Below are 20,863 nucleotides of genomic sequence, written 5' to 3' on the forward strand. Positions count from 1 at the left end.
GGAAAGATACTGGTGAAACATTCTGAGAATTCTTCACTAAGCAATGAGCAGACAGGCTGGGCACCACGTGTGTTATGGTCAGTTGTAGGCAGGAATCGATATTAAATTTAACATTTGTTTTTGAGTACCTCTTGTGTGCACTGGACTGTGTGCTTGGTGAAAAGAATTCAGTTTCTGCCCTTGATGGGGGAAAAAAAGCACTGCCAGCGAATCTAGCGCCTGTGCTCTCAGAATACTCAGCCATCTGGTGCTTATCTCTGAGAGCTGCTCCCTGATTTGAAGATCTGGGAGGAGCAGACTTTTGAAATCCTGTGAGTGCTTTCTGAGATCATTTTCAACTTTCTTTTGCCTCCTGGGAGGCCCTTGAATAAACGGCCCAGGCTGCCAACTTTGCTAAGGTCCTGCTGTGTGCTTTTTTTGTTTCCCAGCTTTGGTCTCAGATTGTCATCCAAGTGCTTACATTTGATTTTTGTTTCCTGACAAACATGTTGGAAAACCATAAGCCTGATTTTTCTCCTGTCTTCCTTCTTCCCTGTCTGGCTGTGGACATATTTTTATTACAGATCAAAAGTAAATACCAATTATGTGACCTATCTCCCTGGCACTTCTTGGTACAGGAAATTTCCTGACCTCTGCACTCTGTGCTTCCTGCTGTAGTCTCCAGGATGTGTGGATACTTTTCTATTAAAAGTGACGCAAGTGGCAAATGGTGCTCATGGGATGTGGGACTCTGGGAGCAGCAGCTGTCAAGATGTGCATGATCTGAAATGACCAGACTAGTTCTCTGACACATGTTCAGTTACACTGTGGGTGTGATGGAACTTCTCAGTAATTGAGTGCTACCCCTGCCGGGCATGGAAAAATTAGATTTGACAAAAGGAAATATCATCCTTCTGATTAGTAGGTTCATTTTTTGATAAGTTGCCTCTCACTCTTTGTTGCAGAGATTAACTGGCCAAGACGGAGAAGTGGAATTAGGCCTGGCTGTGGATACTTCATTTTCTTCTCTGTACCCGACCATTTACGATGGGGTGGCTTATGAAAGTGTGATGTTTATGCATTTCCGCTCAGGTGAATATTATTGCTCTGTTCTTTGTTTGCTTTCTTGGATCTTTGCAATTTCTAAAGAGTTTTAGTTAGTTATTTGTGTACAGTATGAACATGATACTAGTAAAAAGATTGGCTCACATGTAATTAATAATTATGTAACACTATATTATATAAATTATATATTTATTATATTTTATCTCTTTCTAAAGAGTAATTGTGGTGGTTTATAATTAAAGATACTTGCAATGAGGTTGTTAAGAAGAAAGGAAACTAAAGTGACAGAAAAGACTACTACTGTTGAAAAATGAGGGTATGATTGGGAGCTGAATTTGATCTTGAATTTCCTGGTATCCTAGGTGAAAAGACAAATGTAAAGAGTGACATAGTTTTTGTTATTTGATAGAAGTACAATAAATAAATATATATATGAAGTTTAAGCATTAAAAATTAATGCATATTCACTGTGGAAATTTTATAAAACTCAAAGTATAAAAAAGAAAAAAATCCTCTGTGTTTTCACCACAGATAAGATTTTTGGTGTATTTCTCAAGAGAATTTTTCTTCCATAGTCATCAATTATAAAAGTTTTAAAATCTGGATTGTAAAAATATTCTTTATAATTGAACTTTGAAAGAGCCTTTTTTTTTTTCCTTGAAAATTGCATGTGATAGTTTCATGGTGAAATTTTCATGAGGAGATTTTAGTGGTCTGGTGAATTCCTTTATTATCTGCTGCAGGAGTTTGGAAAATAGGGTGAAAACCTATTTGGAAGCTGCATTGTGTCCTCACAAGTGGGGTTTAACACTAGTTTTTCAAGATAGGAACTTATAGGGTACGCAGAATTGTTTATTGGAAATTGTCTTCAACAATGATTTTAGAGACAGTGTATTATAGAGAGAGAGAGACTGAGACACACACAGAGGGACACAAGGGGGTATTTGGAGAATGATGGCAGCCAGGATGTTGAAGAAAAGATAAAAGTTGTTAGAAGCAGCATGAGCAATGATGTATTTGTCTGATGGGCTGTGGAAACCTTGGACTGCTCCAGGTTCTGCAAACTGCAAGAAATTCAGTGTGACTGGACCATGGGTGGGACTATATGCAGCAGGGGATCTAATGATAAGGCCCTGCTAAGAAGGTTGGAATTGATCCCAAAGACCTCAGGCAGCACTTGAAGGAGGGTTTCTAAATGTGCTCTAATACCAACAACCCAGCAGATAGTAAGGTTGGTATTCTATTGTGAAACTAGAGGAGCCAAAGCAGCGTTTTTCCCTGTTGGAATGCTGTCTCCCAATGCTGATCTGCCCCCAACTTCCTGCATGGAGGTAGGTCCTCTTGTAGGTGACAATTTTTTTTTCCTTGAAATTCACATAATTACTTAGATAAGAACTGTGTTGGGACATTCCATTTTCAGAGCTTCTAGATCCTTGTGATTTTATGTCTACTTGTTCTATTGATGACTGAGAGGTGTGTTGGAGTCAGCTACAGTTGTGGATTTGACTGTTTTTCCTTTCAGACCTATCCGTTTTTGCTTCATGTGTTTTGATGCTATGCTGTTGGTGAAAGTACACATTTAGAATTGTCTTTTTGGTGAATTGACCTCTTTATCAACATATAATGTCCATTTTTATCCCTAGCAATACTTATTATTATGAAGTCTCTTGTCTGATATTAAGTTACTCCCCCTTTCTTTTGAATAGTGTTTATGTGGCTTTTTAACCATCTTTTTACCTGTAACCTGTTTATGTCTTTATATTTCAAGTGGGTTTCTTGTAGATTATATGTTGAGTTTTGCATTTTTATCTGATTGAACAATGTCTATCTTTTAATTGTTGTGTATAGATCACTTACATTTCATGTTATTGATATGGTTGGATTAGAATCTGCCACTTTGCTAGTTGTTTTCTATTTTCTGTTTGTTTCATATGTTCTTTGCTCCTTTTTCTGCCTATTTTTGAATTGAGTATTTTTTATGATGTTTTATCTCCTCTGTTAGCTTATTATTTATACCTCTTTTAATTTTTTTTAGTGGTTGCCCTAGTTTCACAGTATACATCTTTAGTTAATCACAGTCTACCTTTAATATCACATCGTTTTCACACATAAGAACCTTACCACAGTATAGCTTCCAACTCTTCTTTCCTATCTTTGCTATTGTTGTCACACATTTTATTTTTATATATGCAATAAGTTAACAATGCTTTGCTACTATTTTTGCTTTAGACAGTTTGTAATATTTTAAAGCAATTAAAAGTAAGCAAAAAATACATTTTTTAATATTTACCTTAGACCATTTGATATTGTTCTACAACTCTTAGATGCTCTGTTCTATTTTTTTTCACATTTTGACTCATGGTTTTCATTTCTCTGCTGAAATTCCATATCTGTTCCTGTGTGCTGTCCAACTTTTTCATCAGTCTTTAATGTGATTAATCATAGTTATTTTAAATTCCCTGATAGTTCCAAATCTGGATCATCGCTAAGTCGATGATTAAGTTGCCTCTTTTTTTAAAATATATTTTTATTGAAGTATAGTCAGTTTACAATGTTGTGTCAATTTCTGGTGTACAGCACAATACTTCAGTCACACAGGAACATACATACATTTGTTCTCATATTCTTCTTCACCATAGATTACTACAAGATATTGAATATGGTTTCCTGTGCTATATAGTATAAACTTGTTGTTTATCTATTTTATATATATTAGTATCTGCAAATCTCGAACTCCCAATTTATCCCTTCCCAGTCCCTTCCCCACCTGATGACCGTAAGTTTGTTTTCTATGTCTGTGAGTCTGTTTCTGTTTTGTAAATAAGTTCGTTTGTCTTTTTTTTTCAAACATTCCACATATAAATGATATCATGTGGTATTAATTGTTGTTCTTGCTTTTTTGTATTGCTTGTGATTTGTTATTGATTGCCAGATGTAATACAGGGAATAGTAGAGACCGAGGTACATTGTCTTTATTCTGGGAAATGGGTGCACCTCTTCTTTTGCTAGCCTGTTAATGTGGAAGTTTTTTAGGAGATGAGTTGGATTTGGGTTTTTTTTTTTTTTTTTTTTTGGTAGGGGCGAGGTAATTAGGTTTATTTTACTTATTTTTGGAGGAGGTACTGGGAATTGAACCCAGGACCTCATGCATGATAAGCATGAGGTCTACCACTTGAGCTATACCCTCCCCACCATTTGTGTTTTCTTGTTGCTATGGTTACTGTAGGTGCACCAGTGGTTTCAAATTCCTCTGGTGTTTCCTTGCCCTTAGGGTTGGATTGTTGAAGGGTAAACCCTGGGCTTTAGGTCTTCTTTGTGGACATACGCTTCAGTGCATAGTCTCCCACAACTTTGTTGCTGGGTGCTTGCTAACCTGGTGGTGAGGAATGGAGGGGTTCTCTGTTGTCTTGGTTCAACCTCAGTCTTAGGCAGGCCGTGTTTCCTTGGATCTGGGTGGGTGGATCTTTCTGGGTGGTCCTGCCACCTCTGATGGTCTGGACCAGAATTTCCTGCCCCTCCTTGCAGGTGTAGAGGGTTTGTTTTTTTTTTTTTTTTTGGCCTGTCCCCTGCTGCCTTGAGGGTGATAGAATTTGCCCTTTTCCCAGGGGCTTAAGATTTTTATTCCTTAGAGAGGGAGCAGGTGGACCTTTGTACTTTTCCCAGAGCAGTGACTGCTTTCCTCCTTAAGGCCAGCACTACTCAGAGGCTTTCTCTGGCCTCGTAATTCTTGTGAACACCCACTGAAGTCTCACTGGAGGAGAACCTCTGAGTGTCTGTGGCTCTTGCTAACCCACACTTGACCTTTAGTAATTAATTAAAAGTTGTACCTGAATTCTTCTTACCTGCCTGTATGGCGGTTCCATTGTTGTCCCTCCACTGCAGGTAAGCTAGAACTTGCATCTCTTTTGGAGATACCTGTTTTTCCTTAAATTTGTCTGGTTGGTTGGCCTGTAACCTCAGCTCTTTAATGACTTCAAGGGAGTTGTTGGTACCTGCCATCTTGGCTGACGGCTCCCCGCTTGAGTGCTTTTTCTTCCCTTATCCCCGCTTGAGCACTTTCCTTCCTTTTCCCCTTCTGAGCAATAAAGCAGCTGTTCACTTAATTAAAAAAAAAAAGTTAAGTTTTGTAGATTGTCTGACTTTTTCTTGTCATTGGAGTGGGAGGGACACTTTTTCCAGCTTTCTACATCTTAAGTGGAAGTTAAAAGTGAGGGAAATTTTATGTTATACTTTTTTTTTTTGAGTAAAGGTAGATTTATTTAGAGAGATACATAGTATAGGCTATTTTAAAAGGCAAGAGAAAGGCCACGAGGTGTGAGGGTTATGTGCTCAGGTTAAAGTAAAAGTAGGTACACACTCCATAGACAGAGTGCGGGCCGTCTCCGAAGATGAGGGAGTGAAAAAGACCTATACTGTTTTTAATTTCCAGTGAAATGAGCTTACCTCTTTTCCCTCCCTGTGATATTGTGATTAAATATATATTTGGTCTTTGTCCACTGTCCCTGTCACACAGCTCCTGTAATTGTCTAATAAGAGCCGAGCCGTAGAGTCATCTTTTGTTGTATTAATTTTGTTCCCAGTTCCTGAAATATCTCCATATCAATAAAGGTAAAATGAATGTCTTTTGTTATTTATGTAACAAGCTCCTTTCAACACACCTGAGTTGATTTTAATGAGGCGATTTTTGGAAAGCATCTAGATCCTCTTAAGGATAGGGTGCTGCTTGCCAGGGGGAGCAAGCCAGTGATTAGAGGGTTGGAATTTTCAGTCCAGGCCTGACCTCCTGGGAGGGGAGATGGGGCTGGAGGTTGAACCAATCACCAGGGGCAATGATTTATTCAGTTATTTATGCATTTGTGATGAAGCCTCCATATGAAACTCAAAAAAATGGATTTTGAGAGCTTTCAGGTTGGTGGACATGTGGAGGTGGCTGGGAGAGTGCACCCAGAGAGGGCATGGAAGTTCTGGCCCCTTCCCCCTACCTTGCCCTCTGCGTCTCTTCCATCTGGCTGTTCCTGAGTTATATCCTTTATAATAAACAGGTAATCTAGTAAGTCAACTGTTTTCCTGAGTTCTATCAGCAGCTCTAGCAAATTAATTAAACCCAAGGAGGGGGTAGTGGGAACATCTGATTTATAGCCAGCTGGTCAGTAGCACAGGAACAACCTGGCCTTGTGACTGGCATCTTAAGTGGGGAGTGGGCGGGGGCGGGGGCGGCTTTTTTAAAGAATTGAGCCCTTAACCTGGGGAATCTGTTGCTATCATCTCCAGGTAGATAATATTAGAATTGATTAATTTGTAGCAGACACCAGATCTGCTGGCTGTTGCAGAACTGTTTGATATATAGAAAACCCACACATCTAGTGTCAGAAGTCCAAAAAGAATACCTGGTAGCCTGATCCCCCCTCCCCACCAGCTAGGGTCTGATGAACAGGGGGAGGCTAGAGTAGCCACTGGGGCCAAGTTCCTGCTTGCTTCCTCGTTGAGTTGAGTGGAAAAGGGCAACCTAAGTCTCTGCACCTGCTCCTTTTTTCTTTTAAAGGAATGTGAGGAAGGGGAAAAAGGCTTTTCCTCTACCTATTTTATATTCTCTGGCTGAGGCCTTGTCAATTAGACTGGCAAAAAAACAGATTAACAAGAGAAAAACAAGTGAGTTTGCAAACATGTGCCCATCACGCACATGAAAGCACTCACTGATCAATGAACAGCCTGCACCTGACCCCTATGCGCCAATACAGGCTCTTTAGCTGTTTCCTGATTTTATTTTCACGCGTGCCTGGGCTCACCTGACAGACACGTGAAAAGAAGTATTTTCGCACATGCCTGTGTAGAGTAACCTGCATGGCTTGGTGCCAGGAGTGAAAGGAAAAGTGGTGCTGCCTTAAAGCCAGGCCTCTTAATAAGCAGGGTAGGCCCACCCAACTCTTCTGGGAGTGGGGGAAGGCTTATTAGTGCTGCAGGGGAGCTTTTTCCTCTTGGGTTCAGGCCTAACTCTGGAGGGGGAGTGGGACAGGTGAGGCAGGAGTTTTGGGTGGGGCTTGTGGAGATTGGTGTTTTCCCTGAGAAGTACTCACTCTTGAGTGCCTGCGGCTCCCTTGCTCTGAGCTCCATGAGGCAAGGTTCCAGCACGTCCATTGTTGTTGACTAGATGAGAAGCTTCTGGGAAGATGACGTGCTGATCCCGTTCTTATCCCTGGAAATCATCTCTGTGACCTTAAAGGACTGACTCTTGGGTGGGGATCAAATGACCTACTAGATTCCTTTCTCCGGAAGATGAGGTAGGAGTGGGGAATCTGAATTCCTGATTCCTGGGGCACAGGAACTGGGGAAGGGAGAAAGCCCTGCTGAGGGTGGGATCAGGAAGGTGCTCGTCTTCCTCTGACAGGTTCTGGGTCCTTCATAGGTAGGTTGGTGTGGAATCCAGTGTCCTTGGGATTTCTGGAGAGGCCTAACTCTAATCCAAAGGTAGTAGTAGGGTGTGTGTGTGTTTGTGTGTGTGTGTGTGTTATGTGAGCACGCTTGCGTGTTCCATCTCCTAACAGGATGCCTTTCAATGCCAGACCTGTGGATAAGAGAAGCCTTGTAGCTTTGATTGGGTGTCAAGAGTCCTGTTTTGGAGGGAGTCTCTTTGCAGCCCCAGGTGCAAAGGGGCATGCTGAGGAGGGAAGCAAATAAGCCAATAGCAGATGAGTCCCACCTTAGAGTGCCTGCTGGATGTTCTTTCTCCACCTAATCTTCTTATGTTATTCCTCTCTTCTGGGCACTTTGGAAAAAGAAAGGCATTGAATAGGCAAGCAGCAATGTAGGAAGTAAGGTGGTGGTGTGGACACAGTGAGACACTGATGTGTATTTTCACGAAGGTTCTCTCCTTGGTCCAGTCTCTGCAACAGTGATATACCCTTGTTTTAGCATCTTCCTAGCCCTTCTCACCACCTGCTATGTTCTTTGCTGGCCTGAGAGTAGCTACAGACTTCTCCCTATGTGACTGTAGAAGTCCCTGTTTATGTTTGGGTGGAGGTGGGTGGGTGTGGACAGTGAGAGGCCTATCAGACTGGCTAGGGCTGTGAACCTGGTACTGGGATCCTTGTCTTCTCTACAGGGCAGGTTTGCAGGTTTTAAGTTGGTAAGAACAGAGGAAAACCTACACCTCGGGGAGGATCCATGCTATAGATAAACCAAATGCCAGCCTAACCTGGGCATCAAGCCAGGTGTCTCTTGTTGTAAGTCACCCTCACATTGTGCCTGATCCCTCATGGTGTCTCTCGGGGAGTAGTGGAGGTCAGCCTGCCTCCATTTCTTTGTATCCTGTGGTGGGAACTGAGACAGGCTCGTTGTATGTACTTCGGTCTGTGTATGAGTCATGCTGTCCCTACAAAAGAAGAGGACAGGGAAACCTGCCTGCCTTGCGGGTCTAAACTAGAGCCTTACAAGCTCCTACCCTAGACTGACACACTTCTGTTCTTTGCAGGCCATAGTAAACACAGGTGTGAAGGAACCATTTGCCATGGAAACCAGGGAACTGGAGAGCCCCACACCCACTTACCATCTCATTCCTGAGGCCAGCCAGCCCAGGGCAGAAGAGGATGTCAGCACGCTACCTCAACAGTCCACAGAAACTATGCAGCTGAAGAAGGAGATCTCTCTGCTGAATGGCGTCAGCCTGGTGGTGGGCAACATGATCGGCTCAGGAATATTTGTCTCACCCAAGGGTGTGCTGGTATACACTGCCTCCTATGGGTTGTCGCTGGTCATATGGGCCATTGGTGGGTTTTTCTCCGTCGTGGGTGCCCTTTGCTATGCAGAACTGGGGACCACCATCACCAAGTCAGGGGCCAGCTATGCTTATATTCTAGAGGCCTTTGGGGGCTTCATTGCCTTTATCCGCCTCTGGGCCTCCCTGCTAATTGTTGAGCCCACCAGTCAGGCCATCATCGCCATCACCTTCGCTAACTACATCATCCAGCCCTCCTTTCTCACATGTGAGCCCCCGTACCTGGCCTGCCGTCTCCTCGCTGCAGCCTGCATATGTAAGTCTGGGGGATTATGTGTGGGGTGTGGGTTCCTTTAATAATGCCAATGATATTTTATATTTGAACAGCATATTTTGCTCTTTTGTGAGAAAGAGAGGCATTTTAACCTTTGAAGAAGTAGTTTCACCGAAGTCATTTGATCCTGAAAGATCCTGAGGGGGAAGTTTGAATCTGTTTGTGGCTTTTGGTGCCTCACATTCCTTCCACTCTTGGCTGTCCCTCTGTTCCCCAATCTGTGTGACAGGTTGGTGCATGTCTTACATTTGTCTTGTCAGGTGTTTTGATTGGAGTCAACATTGCTCGTGCTCGCTTTGGCAGCACATATACTAAAATTGGAGTCAACATTGCTCGTTGTAACTTAACCCAGAAAAAAACAGCAGTGCTGAGGTCTTTATTCTGCTGCTCAAAAAAAAAAAAATAAATTTGCTTCTCAGGTTTTAATCTTAAACAATTTTAAAGCCATCAGTGAGGAAATGGACTTCTCTAGTCTGGCGGTCCCAAGATACTATGTCCCTAGGGCCCACAGGACGACTCTTTCCTGCCACTGCCACTCTCTGCAGCCTGTTCTGAGCAGCAGGCACCACACCAAAGTGGCTTTTTCCCATTGGTGTTTCAAATTTCTTTTCAGTGACTTTGTAAACAAGCTCGGTCTGCAGCCAATGAGGAAGGTGGCTTCTACCCCGTATTTGGGTTTCTGAGGACAGAAGCTGAAAGATCCCAGTGGATCTCTCTTTATTTTCCTTTTCCTCTTATGAGGGAGTAAAGAGAAATTCTGTGTGAAATCACTGAAAAGGAGAGAAGATTATTGTGAACTTAGTCTAGTAAAGCTAGTGTTTTGACTGAGAAGTGGCCCAGAATTCCCTGTGTTCCTTAGCAGTGTACTGCCAGAGACTCTTAGTTATGCTCTGTTCTTTCCATATCTTGCTTGCAAAAGCTCTGGCAGTATGTGCAGTTTATCCATAGTGTTAAAAATAGACTGAGAGTACCTTGGAGTTAACAATAAAGAATTGTATAATACGCTGTCCCTCCTGACTTTGAGGAATTTATTAAAGACAGATGTTAAATGGAATTGCTCCACAGATACCCCTGGGAGGAGGAAAGTCCTCAGCTGTGTATCTGATAGGGTTTCTCCTGGGGGGCTGTGGCCTGATTGAGCTCTCCGAAAAAGGGGATAATTTTCTGATTATAAAATACAATCATTAAAGAGAAAATTAGACTCAAATCACCTGTAATCTACCACCAAGAGATGAGTACTTTTAGTAGTTTAGTCATGTCTTCATTTCTTTCTGTTGCAGAATTGGAATCATACTTTGCACATAACTTTATATTCTGCTTTTTAACTTAGTTTATCATGGATTTTTCCCCCTTTTTGTGAAATGTTCTTCAAAAGAAACATTTTAAAAAGAAGTATATATGTCTTTTTTGTAATTAAAAGGTAATGCATAGACTGTACGATTTGAACAATGCAAAAAAAAAAAGAAAGTTAAAATCACCCATGATTTTTACCTCTCACACAAATGTTATTACTATTTGTGCAAAATACCTAATAGTATTTTTCTTCTGTGCTTGTCCATCATTTAAAAAAAGTACCCTTGAAAAATAACAACAGCAAAAAATTACCCTTGAGATCATACTCTTTGTGGTTTGTATACTGCATTTAAATTTTTTTAATGTTTAATCCCTTTCATCAGATATTCTTAGAAAACATCGTTTGGGACACATAAGCAGTTTCCAGGCAGTGTAACGTAGTGGTTAAGATCATAGGTTCCCATGCAGAACTGGATTTGACTTCAGCTTTACCACTGAGTAGCTGTTGACCTTGGAGGAGTTACTTAACTGTTGCTTAGTTTTCTCATTTGTAAAATGGAACTGTTGATTGTACCTGTCTGGAAAGGTACATTGTTGTAGGGAATAAATGAGTCAATACATGTATAGTACTTCTCTCTGCCTGGCATATTAAGTGCCCTGTAATATTATTATTGAAAATAATGCTGCTGTGGAAATCTTTGCATATAAATTGTTTTCAGAATTTCTTCATATTTTACTAGGATAGAATTATACAAGAGAAATCCTTGTGTCTAAACAATTAAATTGTTGTAAATTTCTTCATCTTACCCAGTTGCTTTCTAGAAGGTTTTGTGAGTTTGCATTCTTATCTGAGCACCTGAGAGTGCCTGTGCACTGGTCTCAGGATGGACTTAGGATGAATTCCAAGAATAACCAAGTCAAATGGCACCTCTGTTCATAATTTTTCATATGAATATTTTTATTAGTTAAATCTTTTTTCCTTTATGATTTTTCCCATTGTTTTTTGTGCTTAGGAAGCCTATTCCCACACCAGGAACTGATCTTTTGATTGGAGGAGAGACCTCACCTCTTAGAAATGCAAAGTCATGGTATCTCATAACTTCTTTCATTGAAATGTACTTTTACCCAGATGACTCAGTATTTGAAATCCTGCAAACCCCCTGTCTCTGAAACCAAGGCTGTTCCATAAGGCAGGCCTGAGGGTGGGAGCTTGTCAGAGGTGGACTTAAGCCAAAAAACCTGTGCATCCCAACAGACTAGGTTTAGGGTTCACTTTACTTCTCTTCTTGGAAATTATGGTATAGAATTAGATGTGTCATCCAACAGAGCTGGAGTGTGTGGGAGGGAGTTTCCTTGGACAGGTGGCACTGAGAGCAGCCTGGGCTCAAAAGACATAAATTGGAAGAAACCGATTAGGTCATAATTAGGGAAAAAACAAAGATCTGCACTGAATCCAGGGTGAGGCTTGGGTAGGATAAGATAATTAAGTTAGTCTTGAAACTGAGACATGAGAGAGGTTCAGGTTGTTAGCTGGGAGACTGCCGAAAGAAGTTATAGCCATGCCAGGCTAAGCAATTAAAGTTCCATCCTAGAAGAAAGGGCCCAGGCAGTCTCCGTATAACTAACTCTAGGGCAGAGCTGCAAGCCGGTGGCCCACGGGCCCGACTTGGCCCACAGATATATTTGTTGGGCATGCACAGTGTTCTAAATAATTTTTAATTACTTGCCAAAATTTGAAAGTCAGGACTTGCCCTTTTCTTGAAAAACCTGAAGTTCTGGCAAACTTGAACCCATATGCTGGCCTGACACAATCAGCTACATTTGAGTAGTGGTAGCTCCTTTAAATGGAGCATATATTTTCCAGTTCACCCCAGTCTCTGACTCCCTCTTGTTTTATATCCAGACATTCTTGTCTTTGCTAATTTATATTACCTTCTTGGACTGTGAAGGCCTTGCTCTTCCAGATCCTGGCTGCCAGCAGCCTGCCACCCCAGTCTCAGGTTATACTAGCAGGGAGATGGATCTAAGCAGTTGGTTTTTTTTTTTTTTTGGATTTCAGGCTATGTTAGCTACTCATTATGTCAGAACAGTGCTTCTCAACTGGAGGTGAGTTTGCCTCCCAGGAGACATTTGGCAAGGTCTGGAGAAGTTTTTGGTTGTCACAACTGCTAGGAAGGAGTGCTACTGGAATCTAGCAGGTGGAGGTCAGAGGTGCTGCTGAACATCCTGTGGTGCCCAGGCCAGCCCTGCGCAGCAGACTCATCTGGCCCAACGTGTCAGTAGTGCTGAGGCTGAGAAACTGCCCTGAAGGTGCATTCTGCTCATTTGTATTCTGGGATCTTGGACTCTTCTGTGGTGGGTGGGGCCTCAGGCTGCCCACTGAACCCAGTATGCTTAGGGGCTCTTAAGGGACTATAGGGGAAAATGGCACTTCTTGAGGCCATGGGACCCTTCTCTGGCCCAGAGTGAGAAAGAGTACTTAATTTGCCTGTAGAAGTGTGTGTTTTTCTGGCTTAGCTCTTGGCGGTCCATTTATCTTTGCGGAAACCTGTCTGTTACATAACCTCAAACTTGACTTGGAAGTCAGGTCAGCACTGACACAGTGGCATCAAAACAGAGGTCTGCTCACAGCTGAAATATTGTCCCTGAGGGTTTGTTTGGTAATGCTGACAGGGAGTAGGAGGAAGGGCAGGGGGAGGGGAGGGAGACTGTCAAGGGTGAGGCTGGAGTGAAGAAACACTGCGTGATGCCTGAATAGCTTCCTGTTGCTTCTTACTGCCTGGGACTCATGCCTGGGCAGGATTCTGAGTAGGAAGGATTTTCTCCCCTATTTTGGTTAGTTGTTGCTATGAATAGACGGCTTTCATGTTCTGACAGTGACAGGTCTAAGGAGGACTGGTCTGGACCACAGTTGCTCAAAGACCCTGGACTCTAACCCTATATATAGTTTGAATGTTTTGATAATGAGACTAAATGTATATATTTGTGTAATGAAAAACAAGGAGGCTTTTAAAAAAGACATGTACATTATGTGTTCATACACATCCCAAGAGGTGTCTCCTGATTCTGGAATCTCCATTTGGAAGGGTTTACCTCTCCTGGACTGTTGTAGAACAGTTTTCTCCTAAGAGGCTTGTAGATGTTTCTCCCCCTTCTTTTTATTTTCCCACTTTGTTGTTCTTAAGGATTGCATTCCCTTGTACTTGAATGCCCCTTAGTAATACCCAGCCTGCTTGTGGGAGGAATTGGAAGGTTCCTTCTCGCTGTTGCTTGTAGAAGAGGAAGCTGTGACTCCCTGCATAACTGGGACTACGACTTCAGGTTGCCAGACCATCTCCTCATCAGAAAGAGGGTATGAGAGGCGCAGTTCTGTCTGAGGGCACATGTATTATTCCGTATTAGTTTGGGTTTCAAACAACTGAAAACTGAAAGCAGCCTGGCTCAAACATACTGCAGTCTATTTTTCTCACATGTTAAAAGTAGGCAGTATGGGGCTGGTAGGATGACTTCATAATCCTTCAGGGAGCCAGGTTCCTTCCTTCTGTTTTACTGCTCCGCTGTCCTCAGCATTTGACTCCTGGCTGCTGGGCCAGGATGGCTCCTCAAGCTCTAGTTGTCATGTCTGCATTGCAGCTGACGGCAAGGACAAAGAAAGGCCCATCCCACCCTTCAAAGATACTCCTTTAAGGTCTTATTTATGTGAAACTTTACTTACATTTCTGGGGTAAAAACTTAGTTGCTTGGCCATGTCTGTCTGCAAGAAATGTCGACTTTGGGCAGCTGACTCCAGCTAAAATTTTTATTACTAAGGAAAGATGGAAGAACAGATATTAGAAGATATGTAGCCATCTTTGCCACAGAGAAACTTTGGGGATTTGTTTCTGCTTTGTGGTTAGGTCTGGATGTGCTATTTGAGTATTTGTCAGCAACAAGCCCCTAGAGAGCCTGGAAGACCCTCACATGGGTCCCACATTCATTGTTGCAGGTTTTCCAGCAAGGAAATGAGATTAAGGGAAGAGGGAAGGCTCAGAGGTTTTAATTGTGTTAGTTGAACCTGAGCTCCTGGCCTCCAAGCTCAGCCTGGTTGTCTTGTGTTTGAGCTGATAGTCTTTGGTGCTAGGTGAGGATGGGAGTTCTGGGAGGCCTGGAGGGGTGGGGATCAAATGGTGAAATTTTGTTTCTTAATTAGAATCACGAAAACATTCGAGGGACTTGGCTTCTGCTTGGTAGACTGTTCCGGGAGCTCTCTGTTCTCTGGCAGGGCTGAGAGTAGGGTGAAGCAAGCAAGGTGCCTGGCGCCAGCATTTAAGTATGCACTCATTCTCAGGTTTGCCAGGTTGTCCCCTGACAGTGAGAGCCTCCTTAAATTTTGTCCCTTAGGCACCTTCCTCACCTTAGTCTACTCCTGGTCCTACTCTCTGGCTGCACATTGTTTTAAATTAAGTATTTTAATTTTTATTGAGAAAGAAGTATATGTGCATGGTAAATGAGTCAAAGTTTAAAAGGGTGTACAGTGGAGAAAGTCTCCTCCCTCTCAGAGCTTTAGTCCACCCCGCCTTCCTGCCTTCCCAGAAGCAACCACTGTGCCCAGGCTCTTTTGTATCCTTCCAGCTGGTCTTTGAGAAGGGGCTCTGCAGGGACTTCCAGGAGGCGCAGCCTTCATTCATTCCTTCAGCACAAAGTCATTGATTCCCACTGTGTGCACGGAGGACCAAGCCATGGGGCAGTTCGTAGCAGGAAGAAGCAGGGGAGAGGAACAGAAGTGAAAGGAGGGAGTGCCTGTCGGTGGGTTGAGAAGTGTCAGCTTCTCTGCCCTATCTTGCAGCGACATCTTGGTGCTACGAAACCAGAAGCACCTTGAGCACAGCCAGGATGCTGTGAGACAGCCTCTTTCTCTGTGTGTATGTCCATCTTTCTCTCTTTTTATCCTTTGTCTCTGCCTCCTTGTCTTTGTCTCTTGTCTATCCTCTGCCTCTGTCTTCTGAGTATTTCTGCATCAGTCTTTTCTTCATAGGCTGCTCTCTCACTTTGCTTCTTTTTGTCATTCTGCTTCCTTCCTCTGCTTTCTTGTGGCTTTTGTTCCTCTGTTACAGGGGCTTGTGTGTGACTTCGACTTGCTGCAGCTTCTGACTCTGCTGTTGTTAGACAGGTCCAGTCTCTTGATTCCCGACTCCTTACTCTTGGGAGACATCATCAGATTGGCTCAGCTTGGGTCCGTTGTCTGGCTCTGTCAGCCATAAGAGGGCAGGGGGAGCAATTCCCAAGAAGGGGCCTGGCAGGTACTTCAGAGTATGCTTACTGTACTGCATAGGGGCCTGTGGATTAGTGGTGGCTATTAACTAGGTTATCCTCATGTTAGTTGATCTAGGATTAGCTCCACACAGCAAGCTTTGATTAGCAGGGCAGGTCCCCGGGAAGACCTGCCAGCAGTGTGCATTCCTCTGGCCTCTCCCTTCCCTCTTGGTCATTAATACTGTGTATGCCACCCCCCCGCAACCTCCCCCTCTTATGACTGACTAGTAAGCACCTGTGTCATTTGCCAGAGTACTGAGTGAAAGCTCTTAAAGTGATGTGGAGGCATCTCTGTGTTTATATCCACAGGCTGGCCCTAGGCTCTCCTCTTTGAGTGGAGGAATGTCCAACTTTCTTACAGTTGCCTTGCTCTAGGGGATCGGAGGTTAAGTGAAAATCATCACCATCTTGATTCCAACCAGGGTTCCTCAGTTCCTCTTTTTGCTTGGCAGTAAGCTTAAGAAAACTGTGTGCTTTGGTTTCCCCCTAAGAATGTGTGATCTCTTTGGGGAAGTATCACCCAAATGCCTGAGGGAGACACCTTCCTGAGACAGATGTCCATATGACCATAGCCAAGATACTAAGCTGTGCTGTGAAATGGGAATACTGTAGGGTTCAAGGAGAGAGAGCTTAGTGTGGGGCTGGCTGGTGTATTTGGGGAAGCTTTTACAGAGGAAGTGGGCGCTGAGTTGGACTTTCAAAGGGGTTGCTGTTGGCTATGGTAGGAGGAGGAGGGGAGGACATTTCTTTTACATGTATATCTGGCATCAGTAAGGAGAAAGTCTGCTTGAAGGAGAGTGAAAAATGGGCAGGAGTTGGTAGAGGTAGCCTGGAGAATGAGCCCAAAAGATTTTGCAGTAACGTGAGGTTCATGCGAAAGCTGTTTTTGCAGGCTAGCAGTAGTACTTAGAGGTGTCACTCTGGAGCCCCTCTGATACTGTTACTGTGTCCTCCCCATGGATCAGAGCAGTCCCTGTTTAGCGGGGGTAAGGTGGTGGGACCCTCAACACAGGGCCCATACATCACTGAGGTACATGAGGAGCTGGACATAAAGCCAGTGGTGCTGACACAAGCCCAGGGAACGCCTGAATGAGCCTACTTCTTCACGGACCTCACTGAGAGTTGGGAGGTTTGGATAGGAAGGCAAGTGGGGAGAGAACAGTGGAGTCCCTGTGAGCTTGGGAATTGTAATTAGCCTCTCTCAACCTCAGTTCCCTCATCTATAAAATGGAAATAGGAATGTCTATTTTGGGGTTGTGAGAATTAATTGAGAGGATGTATATGAAATTGTCAGGCACATGACAGGCTTTTTTTCCCCCACACTTACATGCAGAACATTGGTTATCTAAATCCTAAGTTATCTGCCACCTGCATTCAAATTCACTTTATTTGTTGATAGGCCTCTCTTGTCCCCACTCTCTAATGTGGCCTTGGAGAGGTCTGCGCCTCAGATGGTTTGCAACCTTGGGAGTCTGAGTGGGGAAGAGTGGGTGAAGTCCACCATTGCTGGGCCTGGGGGCAATTTCCAAATATGGTTCTGGCTGTCAGAATATGTGTTAATGTGTGCCTTTGTATCTTGTGATGGGAAGTTCATAGGAGTTCTCAGCTCTACACATGGGGGAATGTTCCCCCATTTGCCTGTTCTCCTGGTTCTCCTGGTCCATTGGCCCTTTGCCCTAGGCAGACAGGATAGAAATGATGTGCTTTGTAAAGAGAGGTTGAGCCCCCGTGCCCTCAGCTCAAGCCTGCCACTGATTTTATGGTTTTCTTCCTAGGTCTGCTGACATTTGTGAACTGTGCCTATGTCAAGTGGGGCACACGTGTGCAGGACACATTCACTTACGCCAAGGTCCTAGCGCTCATTGCCATCATTGTCATGGGCCTTGTTAAACTGTGCCAGGGTAAGAAGGGCCCAAGGTGGGAAGGAGGGTGGGTGACTCTGGGAGTCCCCTGGATTCCCTGAGGAGGACGTGGGGACTCTTAGCTTGACTGCTCAGCCCTGTCTATGTACAGGCTAGATTGTGTCAGTGGGAGCAAGAACTCTGTTCTTGGGTTAGGCTGGCTTGGCCAACTGGACATGAGTTAGATCCTCCTCTCAGAGCTGCTTTCCCTTCGTGGAGGAGGAGAGCATTGCAAGAAGCCAGCTGAGGGCCTAGGATCTTTTGAAACCTGGGTTGTAATTGAGTCATAAAAGTGATAGGTGAAGATAGAGTGAGCCCTGCTCTGCCTCCTGCTTTTGGTCTGTGACTGCCAGGCAGTGAGTAGGAAGACTTGGCCTCCTTGAGAGGGGTGGGAGGTGTGTGGTGGGAAGATGGGGCCTGAAAATGAGTGGTTATTTTGTAGCCTTTACCTTTCATCTGGACTTGCTCTTATTTAACATTCCCTTCCAAAGTCAGCTCTCAGCAAAATATTAAGGTATGGGGAAGTTGGTGCTGACTTTCCTGCATGTTGGCTTTAGAGAGCTTTTCATTCCCAGATCTGAGCTGATTGGCAGTGAGGGTAACTGGTCTCTCAAGATTCTCCTGACCCCTTAGAGAAGTCCTGAGGTGTCTTTTTCAAGGATGTCAATCATTAGAAAATCCAGTTCTCTAGATCATCTGTCTCTAGATTTTGCTGTGTTTGCAATCACTTGGGGACCTGAGACTCCCATCTCATACCTACTGGATCAACTCCAATTGGTTTGGAATTGAAAAAGGTATTTTTTAAAGAAGTGGCCTGGGTGACTCTTAGGGAGCTGGTCCAGCATCTTTGTGCAAGTGTGCCAAGTTAGCACCGCCAGCCATCTGGACGTTCCTAGAGTCTGTTTTCCCTTGTCTTTGCTGCATACCCAGTCTTTTTTGCCACATTGAGGGATGAGTCTAGGCTTTCTGCAGGGGATGACAGCAGGCTTCCTTAGAAGTCTGGGTCTTGTTTAAAACCTCCACTATGTCTAGAAGGTCTTCTGGACAGCTGGGTGCTGCTCCTTTGGTTTTCAAGTCCGTGGTCTCTGGAGGCCTCCAAGGAGAATGACAGATATCTAGGCTGGCTCTCCAAGGGTGGAGGTGGCCCAGGCTTAGAGAGTTAAGATCCCATTTCCTAGATAGCCTGTGATTTCCTTCCCCACATAACCATAGCCACTGCAAGTATGCAACAGAATTCTCTTGGTGGGACTGAAAAACCTATTTGACAGGGAGGGTATAGCTCAAGTGGTAGAGCACATGCTTAGCATGCATGAGGTCCTGGGTTCAATCCCCAGTACATTCATTAAAGAAAAATAAGCAAACAAACAAACAAATCTTATTACCTTCCCTCACCAAAAAAAAATATATATATAAAAACTTTTTTTTTCAAGGGGGAAGGGTATATAGCTCAAGTGGTACAGTGCATGCCCAGCACCCAAGAGGTTCCGGGTTCAATCCCTGGCACCTCCTCCAAGCGGAAATCAATGAAGAAACCTAATTACCTCCCCCTCAGAAAAATTTATTTGACCAAATTGTGTAGTGGTCTGGGCCAAGAGAGGTAGTTCCATAGGAAGATCTAGTTGTTAATGAAAAATGACTCCTTTATATGAAAAGGGTTCTTTCTAAAAATAGGAGGAAGAGCTGTGGCCTGCTGTGAGGTCACTTGCAGGAAATGGAAATCCACTGGGGCTTTGGAAAAGGTGTTATCACTTCAGAAGCCAGCCAGGAATGCCTTTGTTTTTCTGAGATTGTCTAGTTCTACTAAAGGAATATGAACTGTCCAGAGGGAGTGGGTGGAGTGGTAAAGTGCAGGGAGCTGGTGACTTGTTCTTTTGGTATTAAAATTTTTTTTTCCTTCTCACTGTCCTCTTGCTTTTCCCTTCTTTTCTTGACCCTCTTGCTTTCTCCTTTTTTTTTTTCCCACCTTCCCTTCCTCTTTCTCATGGACCCTCCTTATCCTTTCCCTTCTCTTTATACCTTCCATCTCCCCTCTCCTTCTTCTTCCTCTTTCTTCTCTCTGCACCTCCTCCTGCCTTTGCCCCCACAGGACACTCTGAGCACTTTCAGGATGCCTTTGAGGGTTCCTCCTGGGACATGGGAGACCTCTCTCTCGCCCTCTACTCTGCCCTCTTCTCTTACTCAGGTTGGGACACCCTTAATTTTGTAACAGAAGAAATCAAAAATCCAGAAAGGTAAAGGTGGGATCATATTCTCACTCCCCAACTTGGCTGGAACTCCTGCTGATAGTGGGCACTCTTGCCCTCGTCTCTTCCGTCCTCACTTTGTCTCTCATCCCTTCTTCTCCCTACTCCCCCTTCTCCAGCTCTGAGGGATTAGGGGCTCAGATGGGAATGAGTGAAGGTGGGAAAGCCCCTAGCTCCTTGGCCTTGTGTTCATACTGGAGGATCCCCAGAGTTGTTAAGCCCTTGCACTCTGGTGCTGACACTGAAGCCTGGGGAGCCAGAAGCTTATTCTGGGCAGCCTGGTTCCCAGCCTGGCCTCCAGTTCTAGAGGACACTGCTCCTCCTTCAGTGGGACCCAGTGGTCCCACAGGGGCGAGGATCAAGTATTGATTATGAGCCATCTTCACAGAGAACTCTCTCTCTCTCTCTCTCAGTAGAAAGATCCCAGGGGTGTGGGATGCATACCTCCCTTAGGCCATGTGGGGAAGAGGAGTCAGCCTCAAAGACCCAGAGGCCAAGGAACTATTAAATGTCAGAAAAGTCCCTGAGTGAAGTTTAACCCCCAAGGAGAGGTGGGTTCCAGGTAGTCCTAACTCACTTGTCCTGACAGAAATTTGCCCCTGGCCATTGGGATTTCTATGCCAATTGTGACTCTCATCTACATCCTGACCAACGTGGCCTATTACACAGTGCTGAGCATTTCAGATGTCCTTGGCAGTGATGCTGTGGCCGTGGTGAGTCTCTTGGGATCCCAATTTGCTCGTCATCTTGGGTTACTGAGTGGCTCGACCTCATCACTCAGCTCTGCAGGGCGAAGTGATGGGTCTAAGCCAGGGGTGGGCTGCTCAGCAGTGACTGCGTTTGTCCGGAGAGTGTAGATGCAGGAGGCTGTGGAGACCCTGTCCAGTGCTGAGTGCCCCTCTGTGCTCTGCCCCCAGACATTTGCTGACCGGACATTTGGCATGTTCAGCTGGACCATTCCCATTGCTGTTGCCCTGTCCTGCTTTGGGGGCCTCAACGCGTCTATCTTTGCTTCATCAAGGTACTGTGTCTCTGCTTCACCAAT

The 20,863-nt window shown here is 44.3% G+C and overlaps 1 protein-coding gene and 1 non-coding gene across 6 annotated transcripts in view; one reads left to right on the top strand and one right to left on the bottom strand.

Moving 5' to 3' along the window:
• The window catches only part of SLC7A6 (solute carrier family 7 member 6), a 36,631-nt gene that overhangs the window by 738 nt on the left and 15,030 nt on the right, over positions 1 to 20,863 (top strand). For all 5 annotated transcript variants that reach the window (XR_004322471.1, XM_032486609.1, XM_032486611.1 and 2 more), the window contains exons 2-7: positions 945 to 1,071; positions 8,513 to 9,071; positions 17,450 to 17,575; positions 19,662 to 19,806; positions 20,408 to 20,531; positions 20,736 to 20,839. Coding sequence is in view for 4 of the 5 variants with exons in the window: in XM_032486609.1 (XP_032342500.1) it covers positions 8,549 to 9,071; positions 17,450 to 17,575; positions 19,662 to 19,806; positions 20,408 to 20,531; positions 20,736 to 20,839 (1,022 nt within the window). In the remaining variant the exon portion in view is untranslated. The remainder of the gene's footprint in view (positions 1 to 944; positions 1,072 to 8,512; positions 9,072 to 17,449; positions 17,576 to 19,661; positions 19,807 to 20,407; positions 20,532 to 20,735; positions 20,840 to 20,863) is intronic.
• Positions 4,159 to 4,231, bottom strand: TRNAD-AUC. The gene has a single exon. It is a non-coding gene; the product is annotated as a tRNA-Asp (tRNA).

This window comes from Camelus ferus, chromosome 9, assembly GCF_009834535.1.
Source record: "Camelus ferus isolate YT-003-E chromosome 9, BCGSAC_Cfer_1.0, whole genome shotgun sequence".
In the NCBI taxonomy this organism is placed as follows: Eukaryota; Metazoa; Chordata; class Mammalia; order Artiodactyla; family Camelidae; genus Camelus; species Camelus ferus.